The sequence below is a fragment of the Hypanus sabinus genome, chromosome 3 (assembly GCF_030144855.1).
Source record: "Hypanus sabinus isolate sHypSab1 chromosome 3, sHypSab1.hap1, whole genome shotgun sequence".
NCBI lineage: Eukaryota > Metazoa > Chordata > Chondrichthyes > Myliobatiformes > Dasyatidae > Hypanus > Hypanus sabinus.
This window is the reverse complement of record NC_082708.1, coordinates 42,765,473-42,792,937: the sequence shown is the minus strand read 5'-3', so window position 1 is coordinate 42,792,937 and position 27,465 is coordinate 42,765,473. Positions and strand designations below refer to the sequence as shown.

The 27,465-nt window shown below is 42.5% G+C and overlaps 1 protein-coding gene across 1 annotated transcript; it reads left to right on the top strand.

The window, feature by feature from the left end:
- LOC132390748 (protein shisa-2) lies at positions 1-27,465 on the top strand. Its single transcript, XM_059963299.1, has 2 exons — positions 1-1,199; positions 24,930-27,465. Exons 1-2 carry the CDS (start codon positions 878-880, stop codon positions 25,490-25,492), a joined length of 885 nt encoding a protein of 294 aa, XP_059819282.1. The 5' UTR covers positions 1-877; the 3' UTR covers positions 25,493-27,465.

Below are 27,465 nucleotides of genomic sequence, written 5' to 3'. Positions count from 1 at the left end.
CCTTTGTTAGAAAGGTCTCCTACTGAATGAACACTAATCCCGCTGTGTGTACGGTTTAGTTCGCGAGCAGCTGAGTTTGGCCATTGAAGAGACTGCACTTCCCACGGGACGGGTGCAGGTTTTATCGCGCAGGCTCAGAGCCCAGTACGAGCCTCCTGTATTATGGAGCGGAGGCGGCCGGAGGGGCAGTGAGCGGGAGTTCGGGGAGCGGAGGACTGGCGAGGGAGGGACAGGGATCGGGATCACTTGGCTGCAACAGCTGAGAAGTTGACACTCCTCCCGCAGCGGCAGCTGTGCTCCGCCAGTCAGCCTTGGCCAAACCCATGGACCGAAGGGACGCGAGAACCTCCCAGAGTACCGGAGCAAAGTAATATCGGCGTAGTTCGGAGACCCGGTGTAGAAATGCATCGGTAATGTCGTCAGGAGTACAAGTTTGAGGACTGGGAGGGGGAAGAGTTGGAGACAAAGTGCACGGAGAGAGCCACCGAGCTTGGAGAAGTGGATTGAAAGCTCGCTTAATACATGAAGCTGCTCAGTTTGATGCCCCTTACTACACTGGATTGATAAGAGCCAGGGAAATGATTTCAAGGGGAAACATTTCACCTTCTTGTTCTATGAAAACAAGAAACGATTGAGCTCCTTTGCGAAATATGCGGCCCCCGGTGTACGAGGATGGGGAGTGAAGTCGGTCTACCTGTTGTTCGGCTTGGTCTTTAAAGTCTTGTTTCTGACCAGGTTGTCTCTGCTCATTCCCGGCCGGTCTCAGAACTTTTGATGAGAGTATTTCGGAAGACGCCAGTCTGTCGTTTGGGGCTTTGCGCCTGTTTTCCGTCTCCCTGTCCATTGTTTGGGCTGAGCTGGTAGCGTGGGACTGAACATGGGGAGGAGTGGGCTCTCCGGCAGCGGCCTCCTCCTGGTCCTTGGCGCTTTCGTGTCGGCTCCAGCCCCCGCCAGTGCCAGCGGTGAGTATTGCCACGGATGGCTGGACACCCAGGGGAGCTGGCACGACGGCTTCCAGTGTCCGGAGCGCTTCGACTCCAACTCGGCGACCATCTGCTGCGGCTCCTGCTCCCTGCGCTACTGCTGCTCCAGCACCGAAGCCAGGCTTGACCAGGGCCACTGTAGCAACGACCAGCCGGTGGGCAGCAGCGACGATCAGAGTGGCAATGAGGGCAGAGGCAACAGCAACTCATCGGCAGGTAAGAGGCTGAAGGGAGGACTCTATTACCAATAGTGCGGGAAAGCGACAGTGACACCGACTGAACGTCGCTAAAGCGTGTAAGAGCAATTAGGCAAATATACGAGGGAAAGGGGATTTGAAGGAAATACTGGCGGGGTTTAATGGGAGCGTCAAAAGCAATGTGCTGTCTTATTTGGACCAAATGGCAGTCCCCGTGGTATATATAGCGTTTGGTAGATCAGTGTAGCGGGACAGATCTCCGAGTTTCCCAATTCCGCCTGTTCTCCAGGGTTGTAGCTGAACCAGGTCAGCTTTCAACTTTCTCCCAGGAGCTGTTCTGCTGCCCAGAAAATGCGGCACGGGTCGGACAACTATCCCACGCGATGAGCGGCTCTGGGAGCTGCTTCAACAGAAATTCTGAAAGAACTCAGCCAGTCAAGCAGCATCTGTGGAAGGAGAAAGCAGTTAACGTTTCGGGTCGGGGTCAGCGTGGTCGTTACGTGAGGGGCGAACACACTGGGGAAGGTGCACGTTTGCAGCCTTTAGTCTTTCGTTGAGACCCAGGCCCTGGAACAGCTTCAGAGTTGCCCGCATAGATTTTCAACTCGAGCACGTGTGACATGCGGTTGCGTCCCCCGGTGCATCGTCCCGTTTGATCGGCATGCGGGAAGGTGCGGTAGGCTCGGTCACCGAGTACAGCATTCACCTGACCCCCCCCCCCCCCCTCCAGGGGGAATAGAGCGACTGAGGGTCGGATCAGAATTGATGCAAATCATACCTCCCTATCGCGGTCGCCAAGTCACTCAGCAAATTCAATACAGTTTTGTGGCAACTAATGAGAATTTTTGAATTTGAGACAGTGTTTGTAAGAGACAGATTCCGGTGTGTGATCTTAGGGTGTTATAATATCTACATTTTTTTTCTAAACCTTTCCGGATAAAAGCCATGTTCTAGGTTTGAGACTAATTTCAAACGTTTATAATCGGAAAATAGGCGTTGCTCACCCATGCTAAAAGTGGTAATTATAAATATAATTAAGTGTTTTTGAAAGTATTTAATGGTGCACTGCGATAAACTTCAAGACCACACAAGTGACTGAAAGCTAGTCGACCCTCAAAAACATCCAGACGAAAATACAACAAATAAAACAGACAAAATAAATAAGTTTCCCAAGGCTTCCAGCCCCAGTGGAGCGAAACAGTTGGATCAGTTTAACTCATTCGGGATCTGTTGTCCTCATTCCTTCCGCCTTAAACAGTGAACGAATGCGCCCAAGTGACGCCGATTTCTATTTAGTTCCGAGGGCTTGTACTAGTATTATATTCATTCATTATATTAACCCCGCAGAGCCAGATAAGGTTCCTACTTTTGATATATGTACCAGGTGCTTGGGTTCTGTGCCTTCATTAATTTTCTAACTGAAAAACTTGTAATCCACCTGGTTTTCAATGACCGAGGCTCCAGAGACTTTACCGCGCACAGCCCTCAGTATTTCACTCGATTTACTGTGAAGGCGCAGATTTTCGTTGTTATATTTTAGTCTTAAACATTGCTGGATATATTTACCTAACACCTGCTGGTGTCTGAAAACTGGATGGTGGGCGAGAGAAAAGCGAGAGAAGCCTCTCGATAATAAAATTCTTAATTAAATAATAAACGCTATTATAACAGGCAGGAATAATACTTCATTCTGGATTCAACTAGCAAGAACAACATGATTACGCACCTTAATCTTTCTGGGATCCACTAGCTGTGGGAGGATCGTCATTTCAACCTTTGCCGCCAGCTCGGAGACTACCGTGGTCCAGTGTGACCTCATCCACATCCGTGAGGCCCGGCGCAAGTTGGGGTCACTTCGTCTGGCAGCTTCGCTTCACCGGCTGTAACAGTCAGGATCTCCCGCTTTCCAACCATTTTAATTCTACTTCCCAATCCCACACTGACACGTCTGTCCACGGTCTCTTCAATTGCCAAATTGAGGCTAAAACCAGATTAGAGGAGCGGCACCTCATATTGTTTTGGTAGCATCAACGTTGATTTGCCTCACTTCCAGTCACCACTGCCCTCCCCCCACCCCACGACCTGCCCATCACCCCCACTTTCCTTCAAAATCCTGTCCTCAATTCCTTAGTCTACTGTCCTCTTCAAATTTCATCTTGTAGCCCTCTTCCTCTTTCATCTATCACCTTCCAGCTTCTCACATCATCTCCACTTCCCCCCCCCCCCAGGTATTTACCTTCTCCCTCTCACCAACATTCACTGATTCATTCACCTTCTCCTCCTTCCAGCCTTTTATTCTGGTTTCTGCTCTTTCTTTCCAGTATTGATGAAGGGTCTCAGCACAAAGCATTTCCCTCCAAAGACACTGCCTAACCTGTTGAGCTTCTCTTGCATTCTATATGTAATTTTAACTGAATTCTTTTAAACAAGTTCTAAGTAACTTTGAAAGAGATTAAGAATAATTTAATTAAGGTAACAGTAAAAGGATTGGATGGTGAATCATGTTCATATTTTTATTTGTTGAGAACTGGTTCCAAGACCAGATGGACAAGTGGAATGAAAGGCATTTCATCACTAGCACTTTGCCAGGTTCAGATCATGCCAATTACTCATGTAGACTTGTTTACAAAGACCCACCAACTGAACAGAAGACTATGAAAAGTCTCTTTACCACTGAGGGAATTACAAATCTGCCAATCTAATACGATTTGAACTAAACTAAATTCACTGGACAATAAAACCATAAGATATAGGAGCAGAATTAGGCCATTCGGCCCATTGACTCTGCTTTGCATTCCATCATAAGACCATAAGTAATAGTAGCAGGAGTAGGCTGTCTGACCTGCTGAGTTTGCTTCACCATTCAATAAGATCATGACTGATCTGACCAGGGGCTTGTCTCCACCTACCTGCCTTTCCCCCATAACCCTTAATTCCCCTGCTATCAAAAATCTATCCAACCTTGCCTTAAATATAGATAATGTAGCCCCCACTGCTTCATTGGGCAGAGAATTCCACAGATAACAACTCATGGCTGATTTATTATCCCTGTCAATCCCATTCTCCTGCCTTCTCCCCATAACCTTTCACTTCCTGGCTAATCAAGGACCTATTAACCTCTGCTTTAAGTATACCTAGTGACTTCACAACCATCTGTGACAATTAATTCCACAGATTCACTACCCTTTGGCTAAAGAAAATCATCCCCATCTCTGTTCTAAGTGGATGTTGCTCTATTCTGAGGCTGTGCCCTCTAGTCCTAAACTCCGACACTACAGGAAAAATCTTGTCCACATCTACTCTACCTAGACCTTCCAATATTTGATAGGTTTCAATAAAATCCACCTCATTCTTCTAAACACCAGCAAGTACAGGCCCAGAACTATCAAATACTCCTTTTGTTCCTGGAATCATTCTTGATAATCTCCTCTGGACCATCCCCAATGCCAACATATCTTTTCTTAGATGAAGGGCCCAAAACTGCTCCCAATCCTCCAAGTGTAGTCTAAAGCCTCAGCGTCACATCCTTATTCTTATATTAGAATGCTCTTGAAATGAATGCTAACATTGCATTTGCCTTCCCTCCCAGTCTTCAGGAAATTCTGCCAGAAGACTCCCAAGTCACTTTGCACCTCTGATTTTTTAAATTTTCTTCCCATTTAGAAAATAGTCTACATCTTTATTTCTTTTACCATGAACAAAACGCTTCCCTACACTATACTACATCTACCATTTCATTTCCCATTCTCCCATTCTAAGTCCTTTGTGGACTCCATGCTTCCTCAACACTACCACCTTTTTTCATATTGCCTATAAACTTGACCATGAAGCCATCAAATCTTTTGACATACAATGTGAAAAAATGTGGCTTGAACACCAATCCTTGTAGATCACCACTAGTTACTGGTAGCCAACCAGAAAAGGCTCCTTATATTCTCACTCTTTGCCTCCTGCCAGTCACCCAGTCTTCTATCCATGCTAATAGTTTTCCTTTAATTCTATGGAGTCTTGACCATCTTTCCTGCTATTTCCTCAAAGAATTCCAACAGATGGTCAGGCAAGATTTCCCCTTAAGGAAACCATGCTGACTTTGGCCTATTTTATCATGTGCCTCCAAGTATACTAACACCATATCCTTAATACCAAAACTACTTCTGTTAAGATGGTGGTGCGCTTGAACGCAGCAGCTTCTGTGGGGTCAACCAAAGGTGTTATTGTATTCTTTATAAATATTTTTTTATGATTACAAGACATTGCTTGACATTAAGAACTGTAGGTCTACCCTGTCAGCAAGTTGCTCATTGTCGGAGAAACTAAAGGAGCTGGACTTGGTGCAGATCGTGCTGCTGCCTGTGACAGAAGGGTGTCAGAGGGGTCAGCGCATGTACGGCCAAACAGCGAGTGATGGCCTTAGTCACTTTCATTGTGACTCTGTTGGACATAGTTAATGTGGAATGCTGCAAGTCTGATTCATTGGTGAACGGTAGAGGAGCTGTGTTGCCTCGTTCATGGTGCCTTAGCAGCTGCCCGAGAGAGAGGCATCAGAGTCAGTGCGCTCCACTAGAGTGTCAGAGGTGTATGGTACGGCATCCATGCCACTGCTCTCCTGTGTTCGCTTGGCAGAAGACAAGATGTATTGTGTTCAACTGCAGACTCCTGCAACATTCATGGACTCAAGGATATGGACTATATTATTTTTTGTGCAACTGTATTTTACCGCTGCCTTATATATGTTTGACTTGTGCTGTGAATGACTGTTGGTCCTGTGTTTTGTACCTTGGCCCCAGAGTAAAGCTTTTTCCGTTTGGCTGCATCCATGGGAATTCATGAATGGTTGAATGACAATTAAACTTGAACTTAGTAATGGACTCCAACATCTTCTCAACCATTGAAGTTACGCTAGCTAGTCTATAATTTCCTTTCTTTAGCCTTACTCGCTTTTTAAAGAGTGGAGTGACATTTGCAATTTTTCAATCCTCCCTGAACCATTCCAGAATCTAATGATTCTTGAAAGAGCATTACGAATGCCTTCACAATCTCTTCAGCTACCTCTTTCAGAGCCCTGGGGTGCAATCCACCTGGTCCAGGTGGCTCTTCTGTCTTCAGACCTCTCAGCTTCCCAAGCACCTTCTTAGGTATAGCAGTTACACTCAATTCTTCCCCCTGACACTGTCGAATGTCTGGCGTTCTACTAGAGTCTTCCACAGTGATGAGAGGCACAAAATAATTAATTAAGTTCATCTGCTTTTTTTTTGTCTCTCATTACTACCTCTCCAGCATCTTTTTCCAGTGAACATGGTCCAATATCCAAACTAGCCTCTCTTCTACTCGTTATACAAGGCGTATCAAAAAAAAATCTTTGGTATCCTCTTTGATATTATTGGCTAGCTTGTCTTCATATTTCATCTTTTTAGTTGGCTTCTGTTGGTTCTTAAAAGCTTCCCAATTATCTAACTTTCCTCTAATTGTTGCTATATTATAACTTTGGGATTTATCTATTATGCACTTTCTGAATTGATCCCAGAATCTCCAGCCATTGTGTTTCTGCTCTTCATTTTCATTTCTATATTGGTTATGATAGGTTACAGAAACCTGTTCTTCAGCTTTATGGATGGTCTGTTAATGTTGAGCAGAGGCACAAGCATTTCCAACAAAGTAGCATCACCTGGAGTATCTTGTATATTCCTGTCACAAACCAGCTCATATTTACCAAAGGCAGAGTTTAATATTCACCGTTCTTCTTTACAAATAGTTACTCAGATTACTTCATTTTTTTTTCTTTCTACAATGTAGCTTCATTGGTAAAATTGATCAAATTATGCTTGAATTGTGATTGAGTGTTTAGATGAATAGACGTGAAAGTGACATTAATGCCCATGGAATGAAAGGCCTGATGGATACAGAATTGGTTAAGGAACAGAAGGTGGAGAGTAGAAGCTGAAATACAAATGCAGAGCATGCCAGGAACCATTTGTGGAGAGAGAATCCTCAGAGGGGTGTGTCAGGGCTGGGATAGTTCCAGATCTAGGCCTAGGAAATAGGGCTGGGCAAATAAGGAAGCTTCAATGGGTGAGCACCTGGGGCATGATGACCATAACTTTGCAAGTTCCAAATTAGTTATGAAGAGGGATAGGCATAGTATTGAACTTGCGTGTGAATTGGGGGAAGTCTGTTCCAGACAGGACCTGACAAACAACAGAATGGGAGCAGCCACTTGTAAATAATGACAATTGAGGGTCAATGTGTTCCTTGTAGAGTGAAGTGTAAGGGCAGCAGGTCTGCAGAACCCTGGACATCAAGGAGCAGGTTGAATAAGAAATGAAAAGCATATGATTGGAGTAGAATGCTGAAAATGGGAGGCCCTTCAGAAGTAGAGAGGGTGTAAAGGACAGTCAAAGAGGAGGCACAAATAGGTTTACGAAAAACCCCAAGACATTTTATAAGTTTACTAAGAACAAGGTAGTAGCCAGGAAAACTATTAGGCGTCAACGGGGTCATCAATATATGGTGTCAGAATATAATGGGAATGGTCTTATATGAATACTTTTCATCAGTATTTATCATAAAGAAAGACATTGTAGTTAGAAATTTCATTTGAGATTCTAGAGTATGTTAAGATTAAAAAGGAGAAAGCACTAGATACACTTGTGATCACAAAGGTGAATACATTCTGTGGGCCTGATACTGTGTACAGTATTCCAAACTGCGATGTGAGGCAAGGGAGGGGAATGCTGGGCCTTAACTATGATATTTAGATCTTTGGTGGTCACAGGTAAGGTGCTAGGTGGGCAGCAGGAATAAGCGGGGTCATTATAAGCCCGTTTGTCTAAGGCATAGTCTACAGACCAAATGCTGGGGAATGGAAATTTTAGAGGCAGTGCTTGGTGGTTAGCATAGACAGAGTGGCCAAAGTGCTAGATGACTCCATGACTGCTCTGACCATGACGAGAGTCAGTAGGCTGTATTTATAAAGTTATAAGTTGTAATGCCATTAAAACTATCAACCTTCAATCTGACTGAACTCAAGACGGTCCTGCCAGATTCTTTTCTCCTCCAGGGTGCTTTGTTTTGCAGCTTTCTATAGGATAATAACCAGAAATCGGTGATGAAGGTGTCACGAATTACGAGCTATTCTCCTTGCAACAGATCCTAAAAAAGTATTGTGTATTTTAAGTTGAAGTTCAGGTCAAATTTAGTTGTTATTCAACCGTATATAAATACTCATGAATACAGAGTTACTCCGGGACCAAGGTGTGAGACACAATACCAACAGTCACAAGGCACATATAGCACATATAAGATAGCAAGTCACACAAAACATAATTCAAGACCGAGTCCATACATGTTGCAGAAGTCTGCAGACGACCACAGTACATCTTGTCTTATGCTGAGTGAACACTTGGGAGCAGCACCTCCTCCAGCCTGGACCCCACATCACACTGCCCCGGCGTTCCAGTGGAGCGCACTGACTCCAATGCCTTTCTCCCGGGCGACTGCGAACAGGCGGCTCCGCAGTCTAAGGCCACGCAGCTCCATCGCCATCCTCCAATAAATCAGACTTGCAGCATTCCACATCAACAATGTCCAACTGGGTCTTGCAATCACAGCAAAAGTGACTAAGACAATCACCCACTGTTAAACTGCACACCAGCTCAGTGCACTGATTCCTCATCGCCTTTCCGCTTTCTTTCATAATGTGTGGCATTTTACTGATTCCCTAGGAAATTATTTAAAATATAATGCACCCTAACTACATTTTTGTTTTTAAGATTTAGGACATTTCAATTTCCATCTTAATTTTATGTGTTTTAATCCTTACAATCTGTAATTTTTTTGATTATTAGGTAAAACTTGTGCTTAATACTGCCCGTTGTAACTGATTGATGACACGTTTGAGTTCAGCTTCGGATGCTCTGATGTTTATTGCTGGGAAACGAGAAGTACAAACTGGGGAGACTGGCCAGGCTTCAAGTGCAGGATTGCAGGGTTAGTTAGAAGCAATACATGTATTTTATTTATTTAGAGAAATAGCACAGTAAAAGGCATTTCTGGCCCAATGAGCCCATACTGCCCAATTACACCCATGTGAGCAATTAACCTAATAACTTGTACATCTTTGGAATGTGAGAAGAAGCAAGCACCCAGAGGAAACCCATACACTCATGTGGAGAATGGACAAGCTCCTTGCAGGCAGCAGCAGAATTGAACCTGGGTTGTGAATGCTGTCATTTCCCATTAACCTCCTCTGCTTCAGAGAAAACAAATCGAGTCTCTCTTCATAACAGAAGCGCTCCATCCCAGGCAACATCCTGGTGAATTACTCTCCAGCACTTCTATCCTATGATGTGGTGACCAGAACAGGATGCAGTACTCTAGCTGAGGTATAAACAAAGGTTTATACAGTTGGAATATAACTACCTTGCTCTTGTACAGCGCTGTGATTATTGAAATCCAGTATCCCACATGCATTCTTAATCATGTTATCCATCTTCAAGGATCTTTGCACTTTCATGATGAAGTTCCCCTGATGCTCAGTGCTCCTTGGACCCTAGCATTTATGGTGTAAGTCCTAATCCCATTAGTACTCCCAAGATGTATCACCTCACATTTATCAGTATCAATATCATCTGTCATTGCTTAGCCCATTTCACCAACAGATCTGTATCACCCTGTACCTTGACTACCCTCCATAATGTCAACAACTCCACCAATCTTAGTGTCATCTTTAAACTTACTGATAATGCTTCCAGCATGCTCATCCAAATCATTCACATATATTACAGAAAGGGTCCCAGCACTAATCTCTAGTTACAGGTATATCAAATTTAAAAAATGCCTTCTATCTCCTCTGTCACCCTTTGCTTCTTAACACCAAGCCAGTTGTAGATCCAATTTGTCAAGTAGTCTGGACCCCAAGGATTGTAAGGATTTTTGTAGGCCCCAGTGAAGTCTGTGTAAACTGCATCTACTGCATTGCCCCCATTGATACACATTGTTATCTCGTCATAAAGTTCATTTATATTGATCAGCCAAGAGCTGCTCTTGACAAAGACATGTTGGCCTTTCCTAATCAGTTCCTGCCTTTCTAAGTTAATTATGTTAATTCTGCACTAGAACATTTTTCCCCAGTAGCTTCTGTCCTACCACTGTTAGACGCACTGATCTGTAATTCCTAGATTTTCCCCCCATTGCCTTCCTTAAAAGGGGATCACAATAGCTCATGCATTGGTCAGTCAGGAGTACTAGATGCTATTCCTAAATTTAATCAAGAAAAAACGATGCATTTATGTAAAATAAAATTTTAACTTATGAACTCACTTCTGCACAGCCAACCTGAATATGCTTCTGTAATCTGAAGGGGCAAGGGATGTGGGCTGAACACAGGAAATTGGGACTGGCTGGTTAGACACCTTGATCAGCATGGGCTTGTCTCAAAGGGCTTGTATATGTGCTATATTGCTGTATGACTCTGAGTCTGTTGGATGCCTCATACAAGGTATTAATGGCAGAAAGATGACCCTTTCAATTAATGTTTTGCAAACCTGTGTGATGTGTACCTGGTTGATATCTGAGTGTTCCTCAAAAGTTGTAGGTCCAACACAAAAGATCCCAATTTATGCTGGCAGAAGAGGAAATGGGTGCTGTGCAACCTGCAACATTGTAAGGTGAAGTGAGGGGAAGGCTCTGGTTAATCATGGAGGGAGCAACTTAAATCAATTTACTAATTGGCAAGATTTCACCAGCAAATAGTTGCTTGTATGCTAACCTGGCCAAAATTACTTTTCCACGTGAATTTTGCATGGAAAAAAATCTGCAAATTTATCCAATTTTGGTTGCTTCTCTAATCCAATTGTGGCAATCTTATTGTTAGATGAACAGATTATCTCATCTGTTTGTGGACCAGAGTATCAACAGTCCCTAGACCTAAATTTTATTATGTGTGAAGCAGTGCCAGGTATTTCAATGTCATAAGATACTGAATAAATGTAAGATATGGAATTGCTTGCAATGCATTTTGAAGGCTGGACTTTGAGGGCATTTCCATTTCATTGTTTACTGGAAATTCTGATGGATGCATGAGAACTTGCATGAACTTCACTACCGACCTACAACCACTTTACTAATGGAGCATGGATATTTGGATTATAAAATGTTAAAACTAGTTTTTACACTTTGATATGAACTAACTTCAAGGATCGAAGTTCATTTCTCCGTAACTCCTGGAATTAACTTTGTTGGAGATTAGGGCATCACTCAGTATAATAAATAAGCACATTATCTAAGTGACAGGAGACTCCTCTCTTCATTTATGTCAAAGCCCTAGGTATAGAGACATTTTTAACTCAAACATGCTATAATCTACAGCAACAATAAGATGCTCTTCTCTAATTACAAACATGTAGCAATTAAGAACATTTTCCAAGATCCATCATTGTACTATATCAGGGAGATGTGGGCCCAGGGTGGAGAATTGCAATTTAAAATTATCTATCTGAAAACTTGCTGGCTGTGACTTTATTAAGCAGGTAAATAACAAATGGCATTTTGTTGCACAGTAACAGAAACTTGGGTAACAAATTTCCTCACTTGCAGACCCCAGTCAGTTCATATTGGCAACAACATCTCCTCCACAATCTTCATCAGCACAGGGGCACCACAGGGCTGTGTGCTTAGCACCCCCCCCCCCCCCACTCATCTTGTATGGCTGGCTGGGCCGCACCTCTTTCTAAACTATCATTCCATGTTGCTAGGGGGAATTCTTCCAGACTTGGTAATTACAATCAATCACAAGTTTTATCTCTAAGCTAGTTTGTGTTAAAAATTAAAACCTTCAATTAGCTCTGCCAGGAGGTCATTATGTGCAACAGCTTAGTGCATGATTTACAATAGTCTGTTTCTACACCACTGTCTGATGTAGCCTGAGGGTTTCTGTGATTTATCCCACGGCAAGCAGATCACATCATCTGTCCACTGAAGGTATCGCCAAGCAATGTGTCCAACTGCATGGAACCGGGCCTGAGTCAAAAAAAAGTTACAATACTTTATTTTCCTTAAGTAGCCAGTGCCTCCAACAATAAACCATATGAGTAAATACATTATTCGTGTGAGTAAATGTAATTATGATGTTAATTAGTTTATTAAATTCTAGGATTGCATGTGGCTTGGAAATATTGAACACTTTGAGCTTAAATATTAATGGATTATATACTGTCCATTTTAGGAAGTGGTGGTTACTTTGTTAACATTAAATGGTAGCCTGGAATACTCATTCACAGAGGATCAGTGTTTTCCTATCAAGAGTTGTCAAGGCCATATAAATAATGCTAAATGTATACAAGTCATTATTATATTCTAGGTGAAATGTTTTATGTTCCACATTAAAATTATTCTCAATGTTTTGTGGGACGTGTGTGTCATAGGCACACTTACTATGCATCTGTAATTACTCTTAGAGTCTGGTGGTGAGATGTCATCTTGCTTTTAGGTAGAATGTTCCAATACTTATATCCAGTGACAAAGGTAGATTGATGGGATATTGTGTGATTTGAAGTGGAACAGAGATGTCTCCCTGTGCCCACTGTCCTGAGTAACAAAGATTATACATTAATAATAATGATCAATTAGTCACAGAGAATCTGTTTTTTGTCAAGTACCTTTATTGACTCAGTTCCCAAGCATGTGAATTTACAAAACGGTGTGCACACCCACTGGTTCTCCCTGACCCTTTATGAACAATCAAGAGAAAATGTAATAGGGGGAGAACGTGCTCATGTGACCTCCATGTGTCTGAAGTGGGGTCACCCACTTACACAGTGGTTGATCTCCGGACAGCTATTTCTGTCAGTGGTCCTAAAATCCTTCATCCTTATTCCTTCCCTTATCTCTTATGTTTTAATTTCATTGGCTCAAGGTAATCTGACTGACTTGTGTCAGTGTCAGGTTGGATGTAGCCCAGGGCTACAAGCAGAATTGCTTTATGACTCTCACTTCAGTATTGTGCCTTAGGTGATCTATTTTGTTCTGTCCAACTCAGGATGGTCTCAGATTTAGCAGATCATTTGCAGAAACTCCTTGCGTCGATGTTAACTGCCCTGATTAAGTTATCCCTGAGCCAGTTCGCAAGGGGGAACTACCAGGACAGCCTTACAAAATGGCTGTCTCCATGCTCTTCACTGATTGCAGATATTGTGGAGTTCATAGTTTTGAGAGGTTCTGTGAAAGAGTTGGAAGTTGCTGTGGTGCAGCTTGTAAACATGCAGCATGGTATCCATGGTATGATTCTTATGGTGGAAGTGAGTATTTAAAGTGCTCAATAGAAGCTGATTTGACCTGGATGTTTGAATTTCTGGACAGTTACTGAAGCTGCTTCATTCCAGCAAGGAGAGCACTCCATTACATTCCTGAATCGTGCTTCATAGATAGCGGAAAGATTTGGGTAGTAAAGAGATGAATTGTTTGTGGAACATACCCAAAGTCCATAGTATTCTTATGGAGGGATTCAAAGGGCTGAAATGTAATTTAACCTGATGAGTTTCAGGTCAATGCTGACTACCAAAATGTTGATGGTGAAGGACACAGTGGGTTTTGCCTTTTATGTTCTTTAGATTCTTTAGGTTATTGGCTTATGAAACGATGACTGATCAGTCCAGCCTTGAGTATTGTCCAGTATTGGTAAATGTGGGTACTGTTGTGTTTGTGCACAACAACATATATATTAAGTTTATTCAATAAAATTCATCAAACACGTCGATGAAGGCAGAGCAGTGGATGTCGTGTATAGTATATGGATTTCAGTAAAGCATTTGATAAGGTTCCCCATGCAAAGTTCATTCAGAAAGTAAGGAGACAAGGGATCCAAGGAGACATTGTTTTGTGGATACAGAATTGGCTTGCCCACAGAACACAAAGGGTGGTTGTAGATTATTTGTATTCTTCAAAGAGGTCAGTGACCAGTGGTGTTCTGCAGGAATCTGGGACTCCACCTCTTCGTGATTTTTATAAATGACCTGGATGGAGAAGTAGAAAGGTGGGCTGGTAAGTTTGCTGATGACACAAAGGTTGGGGGTGTTGTGGGTAGTCTGGACCGTTGTCAGAGGTTACAGTGGGATATCAATAGTATGCAGAACTGGGCTAAGAACTGGCAGATCAAGTTCAACACAGATACGTTTGAAGTGGTTCAAATTTGAAGACAGAATATAGTATTAATGGTAATGTGGAGTGTGGAGAATCAGAGAGATCTTGGGGCCCATGTCCATAGGACACTCAAAGCTGCCGCACAGGTTGACAGGGTTGTTAAGAAGATGTATTCACCAAGTTGGCATTCATCAACCATGGGATTGTGTTCAAGAGCTGTGAGGTAATGTTACAGCTATATAAGACCTTGGCCAGACCCCACTTGGAGTACTGTGTTCAGTTCTGGTCACCTCTCTACAGGAAGGATGTGGATACTGTGGAAAGAGAGCAGAGGATATTTTTAAGGATTTTGCCTAGATTGGAAAGAGTGCCTTATGAGAATAGGTTGAATGAACTTGGCCTTTTCTCCTTGGAGTAACAGAGGATGAGAGGTGACTTGATAGAGGTGTATAAGATGATCAGAGGCATTGATTGCGTGGATAGCCTGAGGCTTTTTCTCAGAGCTGAAATGGCTAATGCAAGGGGGCATAGTTTTAAGGTGCTTGGAAGTAGGTACAGAGGGGATGTCAGGGGTAAGTTTTTCACACACAGTGTGGCGGGTGTGTGGAATGCACTGCCAACAAAGGTGGTAGAGGCGGATACAAGAGACTCTCAGATGGGTACATGGAGCTTAGAAAAATAGAGGGCTATGCAGTAGCCTAATTCTAGACAGTTCTAGAGTAGGTTACATGGTCGGCATAACATTGTGGGCTAAAGGGCCTGTAAGGTGCTGTAGATGTCTATGTTCTATGTTCTAAATTCATGCATGTGGGAGATGGCTTTAACTGGTGTATGCACATTGCAATGAGAGAGAGAGAGAACAGTGCACATGTGTACATGTGTAGACAACAGACCAATACATAGTGCTGAGGGGGGAGGGCATCATTTCACTAAAGTAAATAGATACATACATTACACTTCCTTCCCCTTTAGATTAATGCAACATTAAGCTGTATACATACAAAACATTCAATTTCCCTTTCAGAAACCCATATTCCAAATAAACATGTTTTAACAATAACAGTCCTATAACAAGCTTTCACAATAACAGGATTTCCTGTCCAATCTTGAAGCTCCTTACTGCTTCATTTGGCAAACGGCTGAACTGTTTATTTTGTAGTTCCCTCCACAGATCTGGTTTCAGGAGGTGTATATTCTGCCTGCGTAGGTGTTTAGCATAACTGAGGTCTTTGCTAATGGTGTCTGAGAAAGCAGTCTGTTGTTGTCAGCCTCTGGAATTATAGACAAAGCTGACCCTGTCTCCACTTCCATTTTCACTTTTACACCAGACACATCTATTGTGATCCAGAAGATTTTGTGATCTGCTTCAGTTACATTATGCAGCTTTAGGCATGATAGTTTGCCTTTCTCAGACTCTGTGTTGTCTGATTCTGGTTTGCATTCAGTAACAATGTACTTGCTTAGTTTTATGTTTGAGACTTTTCACTTGAGTAAGCTTTTTGTCTGCCTTGCACGTCCTCTCTATGTGATTTTGTCTTTGACACTTTCTGCAGACTTTCTTTGAACTAACAGTTATTTGCATCATGGGAGGATTTGCCACATTGATAATATCTTTTGCTCCTTGCATCATTCAGGGACATTTTGTGCATTTCACATTCTGACATCCTTTTCTGCAATTCTGCTGCTTCCGTTGCTGCAGTCTCTAACAATATTCCAATGGTCAATGCCTTTCTAATGTTAGGTTTCTTTCAGACAGTAACCTCTTTTGAGTGCTTTGACTATACATGCCACATACAAGCCTGTCCTTTAATGCATCAGAAAGTCCATCTCTAAGGTCACAGTACTGGGAAAGTTTGTGCTGTTCTGCAACGCATTCAGAAATGCTTTCATTTTTTGACTGGTTCCTTTTGTAACATCTAAATCTCTCAGCTATTACCAGAGGTTTAGCGCTTAAGTGACTTTGTAAAATTGTAACAATTTCATCAAACATCTTGCTTGTTGGCTTTTCAGGGATTATTCAGTTGCGTAAGAGACAACGTGTGCAAGGATGTACAGAGATAAAAAGTGTTAGAGCTTTCTTTTGCTCCTCCACGTTGGTCTTCACAGTACAGTTCCAGCCTTTCAATATACAACCCCCAGCCTTCATCAGCACTATCAAATTCACTAACTACCCAACTGAAGCCATTGCCACATTATCTTCACTTTAAATTTAGCACATCGTTCAATGTGTACTATGCAGACTGTTTAACTCTCATTTTGTCCTGTAACTATTGGTACAGTTCGTGGTATTGTCTGACATTCAGTTTCATCTTTGTTGCAAATTTGATGTGTCTGCGCACAACTACATATCAATTAAATAAAAGCACGCTCGTGGGAAATAGTTTTAACTGGTGTATTCACGTTGCAATGAGAGGAAGCAGTGCACATGCATAGACAACAGTTCAATACATAGTGCTAAGGTCATTGATCTAAAAGAAATAGATCCATATATTTTTATTTATTATTATACTTTATTATTTAAGTGTAATCCTCTCACTGGGGCTCATAAACAGACTTGGTCTGTTATCTAACTGCTAACAGCCACGTGACTCAGCGGTGAAAAGACCACCTTTCATAAACAATATACATTGGGCAGGTATGATTTGGAGTTCAACCAAACAGGAACACTGCGACATTCCGATTAAAGGAACCTCGATTTGAACAAGTACTGTGTAAGTACTGCCCATACACAGTTATCAGCCCAGAAATGAAAGATCGCACACCAGCAGAAGGTTATAAAGGAAGTGCATTTACTAAATTTTCAACTTTAACAAATAGTTACAGAAAAAAAGAAAAGGACCCAGTACAGTTAAACCAGTCCAATGTACTGTACACAAAATGTTGGAGTTCATACTGGAGTAGTCTAAGTGTATCTCTTTACTCATGCACTGGACCCACCACATCCTGAACCCCCTCGAAGACCATCTTGAATGAACTGGCTCTCTCAGGAGTACTCGCCCTTCCTCCTTGGAGCCACTCATCTGCATAAAGCACTAACGGCAATGGGGACTCTACTTCCAACAGCATTCTGCGGCATCTTCCCTTGTCCCCTGCTCCACAGTTCCCACTAAAAAGACCCCAAAGCAGACTACTTCCTTCAGAAAACTCTTCTCCTCAGCTCTCCAGAACCTTCTCTCACATCCCATAATCCTGATTGGCTGACACACATTTCTAAGTTGGACGACATGGCTCCTTTTCGAGGCTGAAGCCAAAACACACTTTCCAGCATGACACACTCCTTTTTACAGAAAACTGCTAATATAGACTACCTCACAGCATAGCAGTAGAAATCTTAACCAGGGTGTTATATGAGGAGATTAACACAGATATTTTCTGTGAGCATTTCCACTTCTGATCTTACAACAAAGGAATTATTGCCAAGGCAACTGAAAATAGTTGAACCTAGGATTCTTGATTTGGGCTAAGATGATTGACCTCAGACAATCACTGACTTTTATTCTGAGCTAATTCCAGAATTTCAGCTGATTTCTATTTTTGCTAGTGTTACCTATTCAGTACAGTACACGACACATACTTGTATTGATAATGACTTTGCCTAACAACTGTGCTTCTTTTATTAATCACAATTGACTCAAACAACTGAAAGATTCAGCACGTAGTTTCAAACAATCACTTTACTCTTTAACTATTTTAGTTACTTGCATGGCCTATTAGTTAATTCTCACACTTACAAAATCCATTACAGTCGGCCCTCCTTATCCGTGGATTCCGCATGCGCGAATTCAACCAACCGCGAATCGCAAAAACCCGGAAATGCTCTTCCAGCACTTGTTCGAGAAAGTACAGACTTTTTTTCTTGTCATTATTCCCTAAACAATGCAGTATAACAACTATTTACATAGTATATACATTGTATTAGGTATTATAAGTAATCCAGACATGACTTAAAGTATAGGATGTGCGTGGGTTATCGAGCATCGGAATCGAAAAAATCCGAAGTTCTCTTACTAAGTAAGTCAGAACAGGTACATCTGGTATTATTTAGCGTCTGTTAGTCAAACATTTGTCTTGGTATATAGTATATATTTTACCTTTCTATGCATATAAAACACTTAAGAACGTATGTTTCAGCGCCGGGCACGGGAATGGAAGTTCTTGGGACTCGGGACAGATCGCTCCCTAGTGCGCTCTCCACCGTGCCAGGTTGATGTGGAGGATCAAAAACCCAAAACCCCAAAATCTAATAATTAAACCACTGCGTTGCTTAGTAACAATTGTAGTTTTCATCGGGGCAGAGCCTTTCTCACTTTATCCTTTAAAATTGTTCCAATCATTGACCGACCTAGCCTAACGCTTTTCCAATGACCAATGGCGTTTCACCTCTTTCTGATCGCTTTATTATTTCCACTTTATTTTCAATCGTGATCGTTTTTACTTTCATGAACAGAAACACTGCACATGCAGAGCTGGCGCCGGGTCCTAATGTCCACCGCTCTGAGACAGGTTAAATAAGGTTTGGGGTTCCGCTGGGTCCTAAGGCCCACCGCATTGAGACAGGTTGAATAAGGGACTTGAGCATCCGCTAGGGATCCCGGAACCGATCCCCCGCAGATAAGGAGGGCCGACTGTACTTGTATTCAGATGTTACCTGCTATTGATGAACTTGGCCGGGGTTTGTTCTTAGAGAGTTCTTCTCTGAATCTGTGTTGTCTTCTTTCATGGTTGGATTCTGGAGTCACAGCTCCTGATAATCTCATAAGGCGAATTTTTATACACATCTTCACATATCTCCCATATTTGGTTCATGCTTTTTTGTCTTTGCACAGCCTTAATTCTATGCTGTATCCATTGAGCATGTGTTTCCTTAACCTATTCAAATTGTTGTAGGCACCATCCTTCAATTGTTTTAATCATTTTTTTCTAAATTACTGGAGTATGTATTTGAGATTTGTAATCTATCTAAAGGTACTTAATTACAAATTGTCAGGTCCCAAACATCTCCATCTCCACCTGTCAAAATCAGGTTTAATATCACAGGCATATGTCATGAAATTTGTTGTTTTGTGGCAGCAATACATTGCAATACATAATAAAAACTATAAATTACAGTAAGTACAGTTATATATATTTAAATTACATTATTTAATTTGTGCAGAAGAAGAGAAAGAATACTGAGGTGGTGTTCATGGGCTCATGGTTCATTCATAAATCTGATGGTGGAGGGGAAGAAGTTGTTCCTAAAATGTTGAGTGAGGTTCTTCAGGCTCCTGTACCTCCCCCGATGGTAGCAATGAGAAGCGAACATGTCCTGGGTGATGGGGACCTTAATGATGAATGCCACATTTTTGAGGTGTCACCTTTTGAAGCTGTGCTGGATGTTGGGGAGGCTAGTGCCCATGATAGAGGGGCTGAGTTTACAGGTTTTTCCAATCTTGTGCGGTGGCCCCTTCGTACCAAACAGTGATGCAACCAGATAGAACCACTAGAAATTTGTGAGTGTCTTTGGTGACATACCAATTCTTCTGAAACTCCTAATGAAGTATAGCAACTGTTGTACCTTCTTTGTAGCTGCATCAATATGTTGAGCCCAGGATAGATCCTCCGAGATGTTGATACCCAGGAATTTGAAACTGCTCACCCTTTCCAATTCTGATCCCTCGATTAGGACTGATGTGTGTTCCCTTGGCTTCCCCTTCTTGAAGATCACAATCAGTTCTTTGGTCTTACCAATGTTGAGTGAAAGGTTGTTGCTGCAACACCACTCAACCAGATGATTTATCTTGTTCCTGTATGCCTCCTCATCTCCATTTGAAATTCTGCCAACAATGGTTGTGTCATTGAGCTGTGCCCATCCACGTAATCATGGATGTAGAGAGAGAACAGTGGGTTAGCATGCATCCTTGAGGTGTGCTAGTGTTGATTGTTGGTGGGGAGGAGATGTTACTTCCAATCCACACAGACTGTGGTCTCCTGGTGACAGAGGGAGGTACGGAGGCCCAAGTTTTGAAGCTTGTTGATTAGAACTGAGGGTGTGATTGTGTTGTATGCTGAACCGTAGTCAATAACCAGCAACCTGACATAGGTATTACTATTGTCCAGGTGATACAAAGCTGAGCAGAGAGCCAATGGGGTTGCATCCGTGGATAAACCTATTTTGACGATAGTAAATTGCAGTGAATTCAGATCCTTGCTTAGGAGTTGATTCTAGCCATGACCGACCCTTCAATGCACTTCATTGGAGTAGATGTGAATAGCTGGACGATAGCTATTGAGCAGATTACCCCTGCCCTTCTTGGGTACTGGTAAGATTGTCACCCTTTTAAAGCAATCGGGAACCTTCAACTGCAGCAGCGAGAGATTGAAGATGTCCGTGAACAGCTTGCCAGTTGTTTGCAGTGGGTCCTCAGAGCTCTGCCAGGGCCCGACACCTTATGAAGGTTCAACCTCTTGAAAAATGTTCTGACATTGGTCTCTGAGACAGAGATCACAGGGTCACCAGATACTGCAGGGATTTGCACAGGTGAAGTTTTATTCCCCTTTCCAAAGTGTGCGTAAAATGCGATGAGTTTAGATAACTCATGGTGGGATATTTAGTGGGATAGTCCATGGGGCTGTAAATTTGTCTCAGTTATGTTCTCACTTAACACTGATCAGGAGTCCATTGCATGAACTTCCTTTACCAAAAATATTTCTTCCTAGGCAGTATAGTGTCCTCCCAAAACAGAATCAGATATGTGTCATTGCTGTGGCTGCCACGGAAGTCTATGCCATAAAGATAGAGGCTTACTAAGGTAATCAGAGAGATAAAGGCCTTAAGTTCTTTGAGAATGGAGAAATTAAGGAGTTGTGCTAGAGATTGAAGCTATTTAGGACACGAAGGCGTTCAGAAATACAGCTTCAGGCCGAAAGAATCACTGGAATGGGCTCAGGGCATTGTGGAAAATGAAAATTGAAGAGCAAGAAATAAAATTTTTGAGGAGAACCAGGTAATGGAAGGAAGCATGTGTCTGGGGAGTAGACTTGCTTCCACAGCAATCATTTGTCCAGGACTGGTGAAAATATCAAAATAAGGACCCTTCAGTTGGGCTTAGACTGTCACAGGGTATATGCCAAATTTCAGTTAAAGTGATCATTTACAGTGAAGGCAAATGGTGAAGAAAACCACATAATGGATTGCTGAAGTGAGAAGAGCAGCAGTGAAGGAGAATTAACAGCTTGTGGTTGCAACTTATTAGTAACCTCTATGGTTTCCTTAGCCTCGTATCAAAGAGATATTTTGGGTTGTTTGGTCTCATGGAGGAATTCCCATTTGTGGGTTGACAGAAGACTGTTAAATGGTGAGTATTTGCATCAAACATGGAGTGAATGCACAGTATCACAAGATAGAGAAGGGATGGGGTGGGGGGGGGGGGGTGACTGGGAGAGCGGAGAAAGGGTGGCAAGGCCAAGAGAGTAGGGAAAGAAGTTGAGAAAAAAAAAGTCAAAATAATGGTTGCACTCTGAAGCAGCATCCGCAATCTGCACAGAAATGAGCTCAGAGTTACATCAGAATGAATTTAATACAATCATCAGATCAAAGAATTCAAATGTGACCAGTGAAATGCATCCTCTGCAGTGCAGTGCTGAAGTGGCACCAGTGTACTGTGTTACTTGCAGTGTGCTGATATGATAGAACCAGTTAATACATCACTTGCAGCATAATGATTAATGAATTAGTGTAATGCATTCCCTGCAGTACAGTGATGCAATGGAACCAGTGCAGTGCATTATCGGCAGTGCAGTAATGCAATATGCAGACCTTTTAAAACGTTTCTCATCAAACTTTCCACTACAGAGCTCTACACCCAGTCTTTCTTTAATATGGGCATTTTAATAATAACACTGTATAATTTTGAAATAATTCTTTTTGTTAAATCATTTTCATTTCTATGCTAGCAAGCCAGGCATAAAACAACAAGAAATGGCACATCATCAATAAGCCTTTTATGTTATTGCATGTTTCAGATTTTAGATATATTCAGGATATTTGGTTAACCAACATCTGGATGAATCTCCCATTTCCCTTTCATCACCAGAACTATGGTAGCCACTACTCTTTTCAGGAACTCGGGAGATGTTGTTTATGATGCTGAATCTGACACTACAAGGAAAACTATGATAAATAACATAAGGACTCTAGACAAACAACTCAGCATGTGAACCATAGGACTGGGTAGACACTGAGAGTAGGGGAAACGTTTGGGGCACCATCAGTGTAGATTTCCTGGGCTCTTTTTGTGTTGCTTACTGCCTGTATTGTGCAGTCTGTCATCAGAATGTCATGGCATAAAACCACACTGTTCTGGGAGTTGTGTCCCTCCCTGAGAATACTCCTATTCCAGTGAGCATCAGCAGGCCACTAGATGCTGACTTTTGAGACCCCTCTGCTATCCCTGTGCTGGTCTTGGTGGATCCAATGTTATTTTCATAGTTGCTGCAGAGATCATTGTTTTGACTTTCCACTACTCCACTGTAATATTTTACAATGTTTTTTAAACATCTGTGTCCATATTGCTAGTTCTTTCACAAGTTCTTTTTATTGCTAAGCGTTTAAACATACATCAGTAAAAGTTTCTGTTGATTTGCCTGTGTGTTGGCTATGTTACTAGTTATATCCTGCCCAATGTTCTCATCCCCTTTCAGGAGCTGAACCACGCTCATTGTCACCTTGCCCTAAGTGTGATACTTGCCCTAAGCAAGACACCCCGCTCTGGACTTCTGCCTGCTCTGGATCTCTTTATTGCTAATTGCCGACAGGACATCAACCGTCTCAACTTCACCACACCCTGTTCCAATTCCAACTTCACACCTTCCGAACACTCTGCTCTCCACTCCCTCCGCACCAATCCCAACCTCACTATAAAACCTGCTGATAAGGGGGGAGCTGTTGTTATCTGGCGTACTGACCTCTACCTGGACGAGGCACAGCGACAACTCTCTGATACCTCCTCTTATTTACCCCTTGATCATGACCCCACTAAGGAGCACCAGGCCATTGTCTCCTATACCATCACTAACCTTATCAGCTCTGGGGATCTCCCATCCACTGCCACCAACCTCATAGTTCCCACACCCCACACTTCCTGTTTCTACCTCCTACCCAAGATCCACAAACCTGCCTGTCCAGGTAGACCTATTGTCTCAGCTTGCTCCTGCCCCACTGAACACATTTCTGCATATCTTGACACTGTCTTATCCCCCATTGTTCAATCTCTTCCCACCTATGTTTGTGACACTTCTCATACTTTGAATTTTTTCAATGATTTTAAGTTCCCTGGCCCCCACCGTCTTATTTTCACCGTGGACGTCCAGTCCCTATATACCTCCATCCCCCACCGAGATGGTCTCGAAGCTCTTAGCTTTTTTTTGGATTCCAGACCTAACCAAATCCCCTCTACCACCACTCTCCTCCGTCTAGCAGAATTAATTTTTACTCTCAATAATTTCTCCTTTGGCTGCTCCCACTTCCTCCAAACCAAGGGTGTAGCCATGGGCACCCACATGGGTCCTAGTTATGCCTGCCTTTTTGTTGGCTTTGTGGAACAGTCCATGTTCCAAGTCTATATGGGTATCCATCCCCCTCTTTTCCTTCGCTACATCAACAACTGCATTGGCACTGCCTCCTGTATGCATGCTGAGCTCGTTGACTTCATTAACTTTGCCTTGAACTTTCACCCTGCCCTCAAATTTACCTGGTCCATTTCTGACACCTCCCTCCCCTTTCTTGATCTTTCTGTCTCCATCTCTGGAGACGGCCTATCTACTGATATCTACTATAAGCCTACAGACTCTCACAGCTACCTGGACTGTTCCTCTTCCCACCCTGGCTCTTGCATAATTTTCTAGACGACTTCCACCTCTGCAACGTTGTCTGACTCATTTCCTCTGTGCCCAAGTCTCCCTTCTTTATCTTTGCACCCTTTGGCCTCAACTATTCCAACACATACCTGTACTGCCTCCTGAGCTCTACCCATTGACCCCTACCTCCTCACCTGGTCTCACCTCTCACCTGTATACTTCTACTGACTCCCTTGCCCCCATCCTCTTATTCTAGCTTCTGCCTCTTTTCTTTCCCGTCTCGATAAAGGTCTTGGCCTGAAAAGTTGACTGCTTAATTCCTTCTGTAGATGCTGCCTGACTTGCTGAGTTTCTCCAGCATTTTGGATGTGTTGCTAAAGATTTCCAGTAGTTTCAGAATCTCTTGTGCACCTGAAGCTCTGCTGCCTGATTTACAACATCGGAATTAAGCAGTCCCTCAATGGTCATGCCCCTTCCTCCATTGTTCGTGCCCCCAGATCTTAGTTTCACATTATTCTAGTTCTCATCCTTGATTTTAATGGCAGCTATGTTTTTGTCTGTGCCTTCAGCTCCAGGGCCCTACCCTTCAGTGGCTTCTCTACCTTCTATAATTTGCCATTGACTAAGATATTGGACATTTGCCTGAACATTTCTTTTTATGATTCCCTTGAACTAGGGTGCGTATTCCATTGTGTTGAAGGCACAATTTAAAATGCAAGTTGTTCTCTTTTACCTTTCTCGTTAATAACCTGGTGTGTTTCTTTTCCTCTCTCTCCAGTGCCGATCTACGTGCCTTTCCTCATTGTTGGCTCTGTGTTTGTGGCCTTTATCATCATAGGCTCGTTTGTGGCAGCCTGCTGCTGCAAGTGCCTCAAACCCAAACAGGAGCCCCAGCAGAGCCGAGCCCCGGCAGGAAGCCGCCTGGTGGAATCTATCCCAATGATCTCAAGCTCTGGCAATCCCAGAGGCTCCTCATCCCGGCAATCCAGCACTGCTGCCAGCTCCAGCTCCAGTGCCAACTCTGGGGCCCGCGGCCCCCCTCCGCGAACGCAGACAAACTGCTGCCCACCAGCAGAAGGGGCAATGAATAACGTATACTTGAACATGCCACCCAATTTCTCGGTGATAAGTTGCCAGCAGGCCCCACAGATGATGCCACACCAAGCTCAGTTTTTACACCCTCAGTACCTGGGCTTCGCAGTTCAACATGACTCTTTAACAATGACCCCCACGCCTCCTTTCTTGGATGGGCTGCAGAACAGTTACCGACAAATGCAGACGCCCTTCCCTCACGGCAGCACGAATACGGAACAGATGGTGTATGCAACAGTAACTGTATAGAAAGATACTAATGTATTTTTTATATATACCTGCAATGTGGATGTTATCTATTTGAATTCTCAGAAATAGAACACGGGTTGAGACTTTTGTAAGCAATTTGTTTAATTCTCTCAGCTGAGACCTTTTTTAAAAAGAACTCTTAAGAAGTGTGTATGATAAAGGTGTTGTCGATTCCTCTTGATTCTCCTGGGTGCTTAAGGCAGCTAATCTGATACTTCTCACATTACCTGGTTGTTAGAGCTGCAACAGGCAATGATTCTTTAAGCCATCGATGGTTTCTGTTGCTCAAATGTCATTGTTGGAAGTAGTGGATGACCAGGACGATAGAATGCACCACATGTTGTGAATACAGACATATTGCCCACTGATAACTTCTATCCCACTGGAAATTGTAGATGTACATGGTCAATACTGTTTCACTGATAGTTACATAAGTTTTTGTAGTCAATCCTGTTCCATTGTTTACTGCTGCGAGGATACGCAGTAGCTAGTGTTACTGCTTTGTTGATCACTAGGTAGAGTTTGGATTGTGTTTGGTCTGTGAAATATTATTCTGATGGTCATTACATTAGGCAAGCGCTCTGATAAATGCCCACTAAATGAAAACAATTCTGTATCATAAAACTAGGCACTTATCATTTAGAATCTCCTACACAATCTGGTTACAGCTGTGTTCTACTCAAAAATGAAAAATAAACCATTCCTATTAGAATAAAAATACAGCCAGGATTCACTACATTTGTTGAACAGAAGCATGATTAATTCAAAAAAAAACTCAACGAATTGTGAGATGCCACAATATTTACTGGGTAGTTTGTCAAAAATTGGTCTCATAATTTATAAAATGGGGTCTTTGTTACAACAAAGGAAAATCACAGTAGTTATTGGGCAAATTTTGATGAATGCTCTCTGTCCAGGGATAGTGGAAAATCTTTCATCAAAATCCTCACCTACTAATCAGTGTAGTTTTTAAGGGTTCACAACTTCTTTTCATTACATAAATATAACCCAGAATTCTCATCAAAATATTTAAGACAATTCTAAAACCACCACGACAGACATAAAAGAATTTGGAACTGCACTATAAAGGTTGCAACATGCATACACTTTGATGTTTGAGGGACAGGTACAGTCCCTGTGAAGGAAATCTTGTTTGTTGCTTTGCCGTGCCATATAAATCGGAGGTTTCTGGGCAGCATGGTTCATGTGGCTCACTCCGCGCTGTACCTCAATAAATAAATAAGATACCTGTATATCTTCAAATTTGCAATTTCTTCCAGATTTTGCAACAACCTATTATTTAAATTTATTTAATGCTGAACCAATGTAAACTGTAGTTCAGTTCATAGCACTCTCTCCTGTGATTTAAAAGATTGTGAGCTCAAATCTTCCTCTAGAGACTTGAGCATATTTCACAGTGACAGTCCAGTGAGGCAATGCTGTTGTAGATGTTGTCTTTTAGATGGGGCGAGGTGAAAGTATGTATGGCGTTATTTTAAAGTGCAGGGTAGTAACCTCCAGTGACTTGTTCAATATCTATTCCTCAATCAATATCTTGCTGATTTTAGGAACTTGTTGTGAGAAAATTGGCTGCTGAATTTCAAACGTTACAATGGTGACTGTACATCGAAGTCAGAGTCAGAGCACAGGTACAGACCCTGCAGCCCGATGAGTCCGTGGTCCCAATTTCCTTCCTTCAGCCCGATGAATCCTTGGTTCCAATTTCCTCCATTCAGCCCAAGTCTTTCTGAGTCCCACACCTCTATCTATCTAAGTGCTTCATAAATGAGCATTAGCTCATTGGTTTTCAATAGTTAATTGTATTGAAAGACATTGGGACATCTGGAAATCGATACAAACGATAGGCATCTTTTAGATCCCTGAAGGATTGCATTTAGATATTAATGTCATTGATCAAAAGTTTTTTTTTAAATAAAATTAATTCAGGCTTGTGAGATCAACTGTTGTTGTTT

Coding starts and splice junctions, on each gene's coding strand:
- LOC132390748 (XM_059963299.1), top strand. CDS start 878: ATGGGGAGGAGTGGGCTCTCCGGCAGCGGCCTCCTCCTGGTCCTTGGC. Junction 1,200..24,929: donor CAACAGCAACTCATCGGCAG/GTAAGAGGCTGA, acceptor CTCTCTCTCCAG/TGCCGATCTACGTGCCTTTC.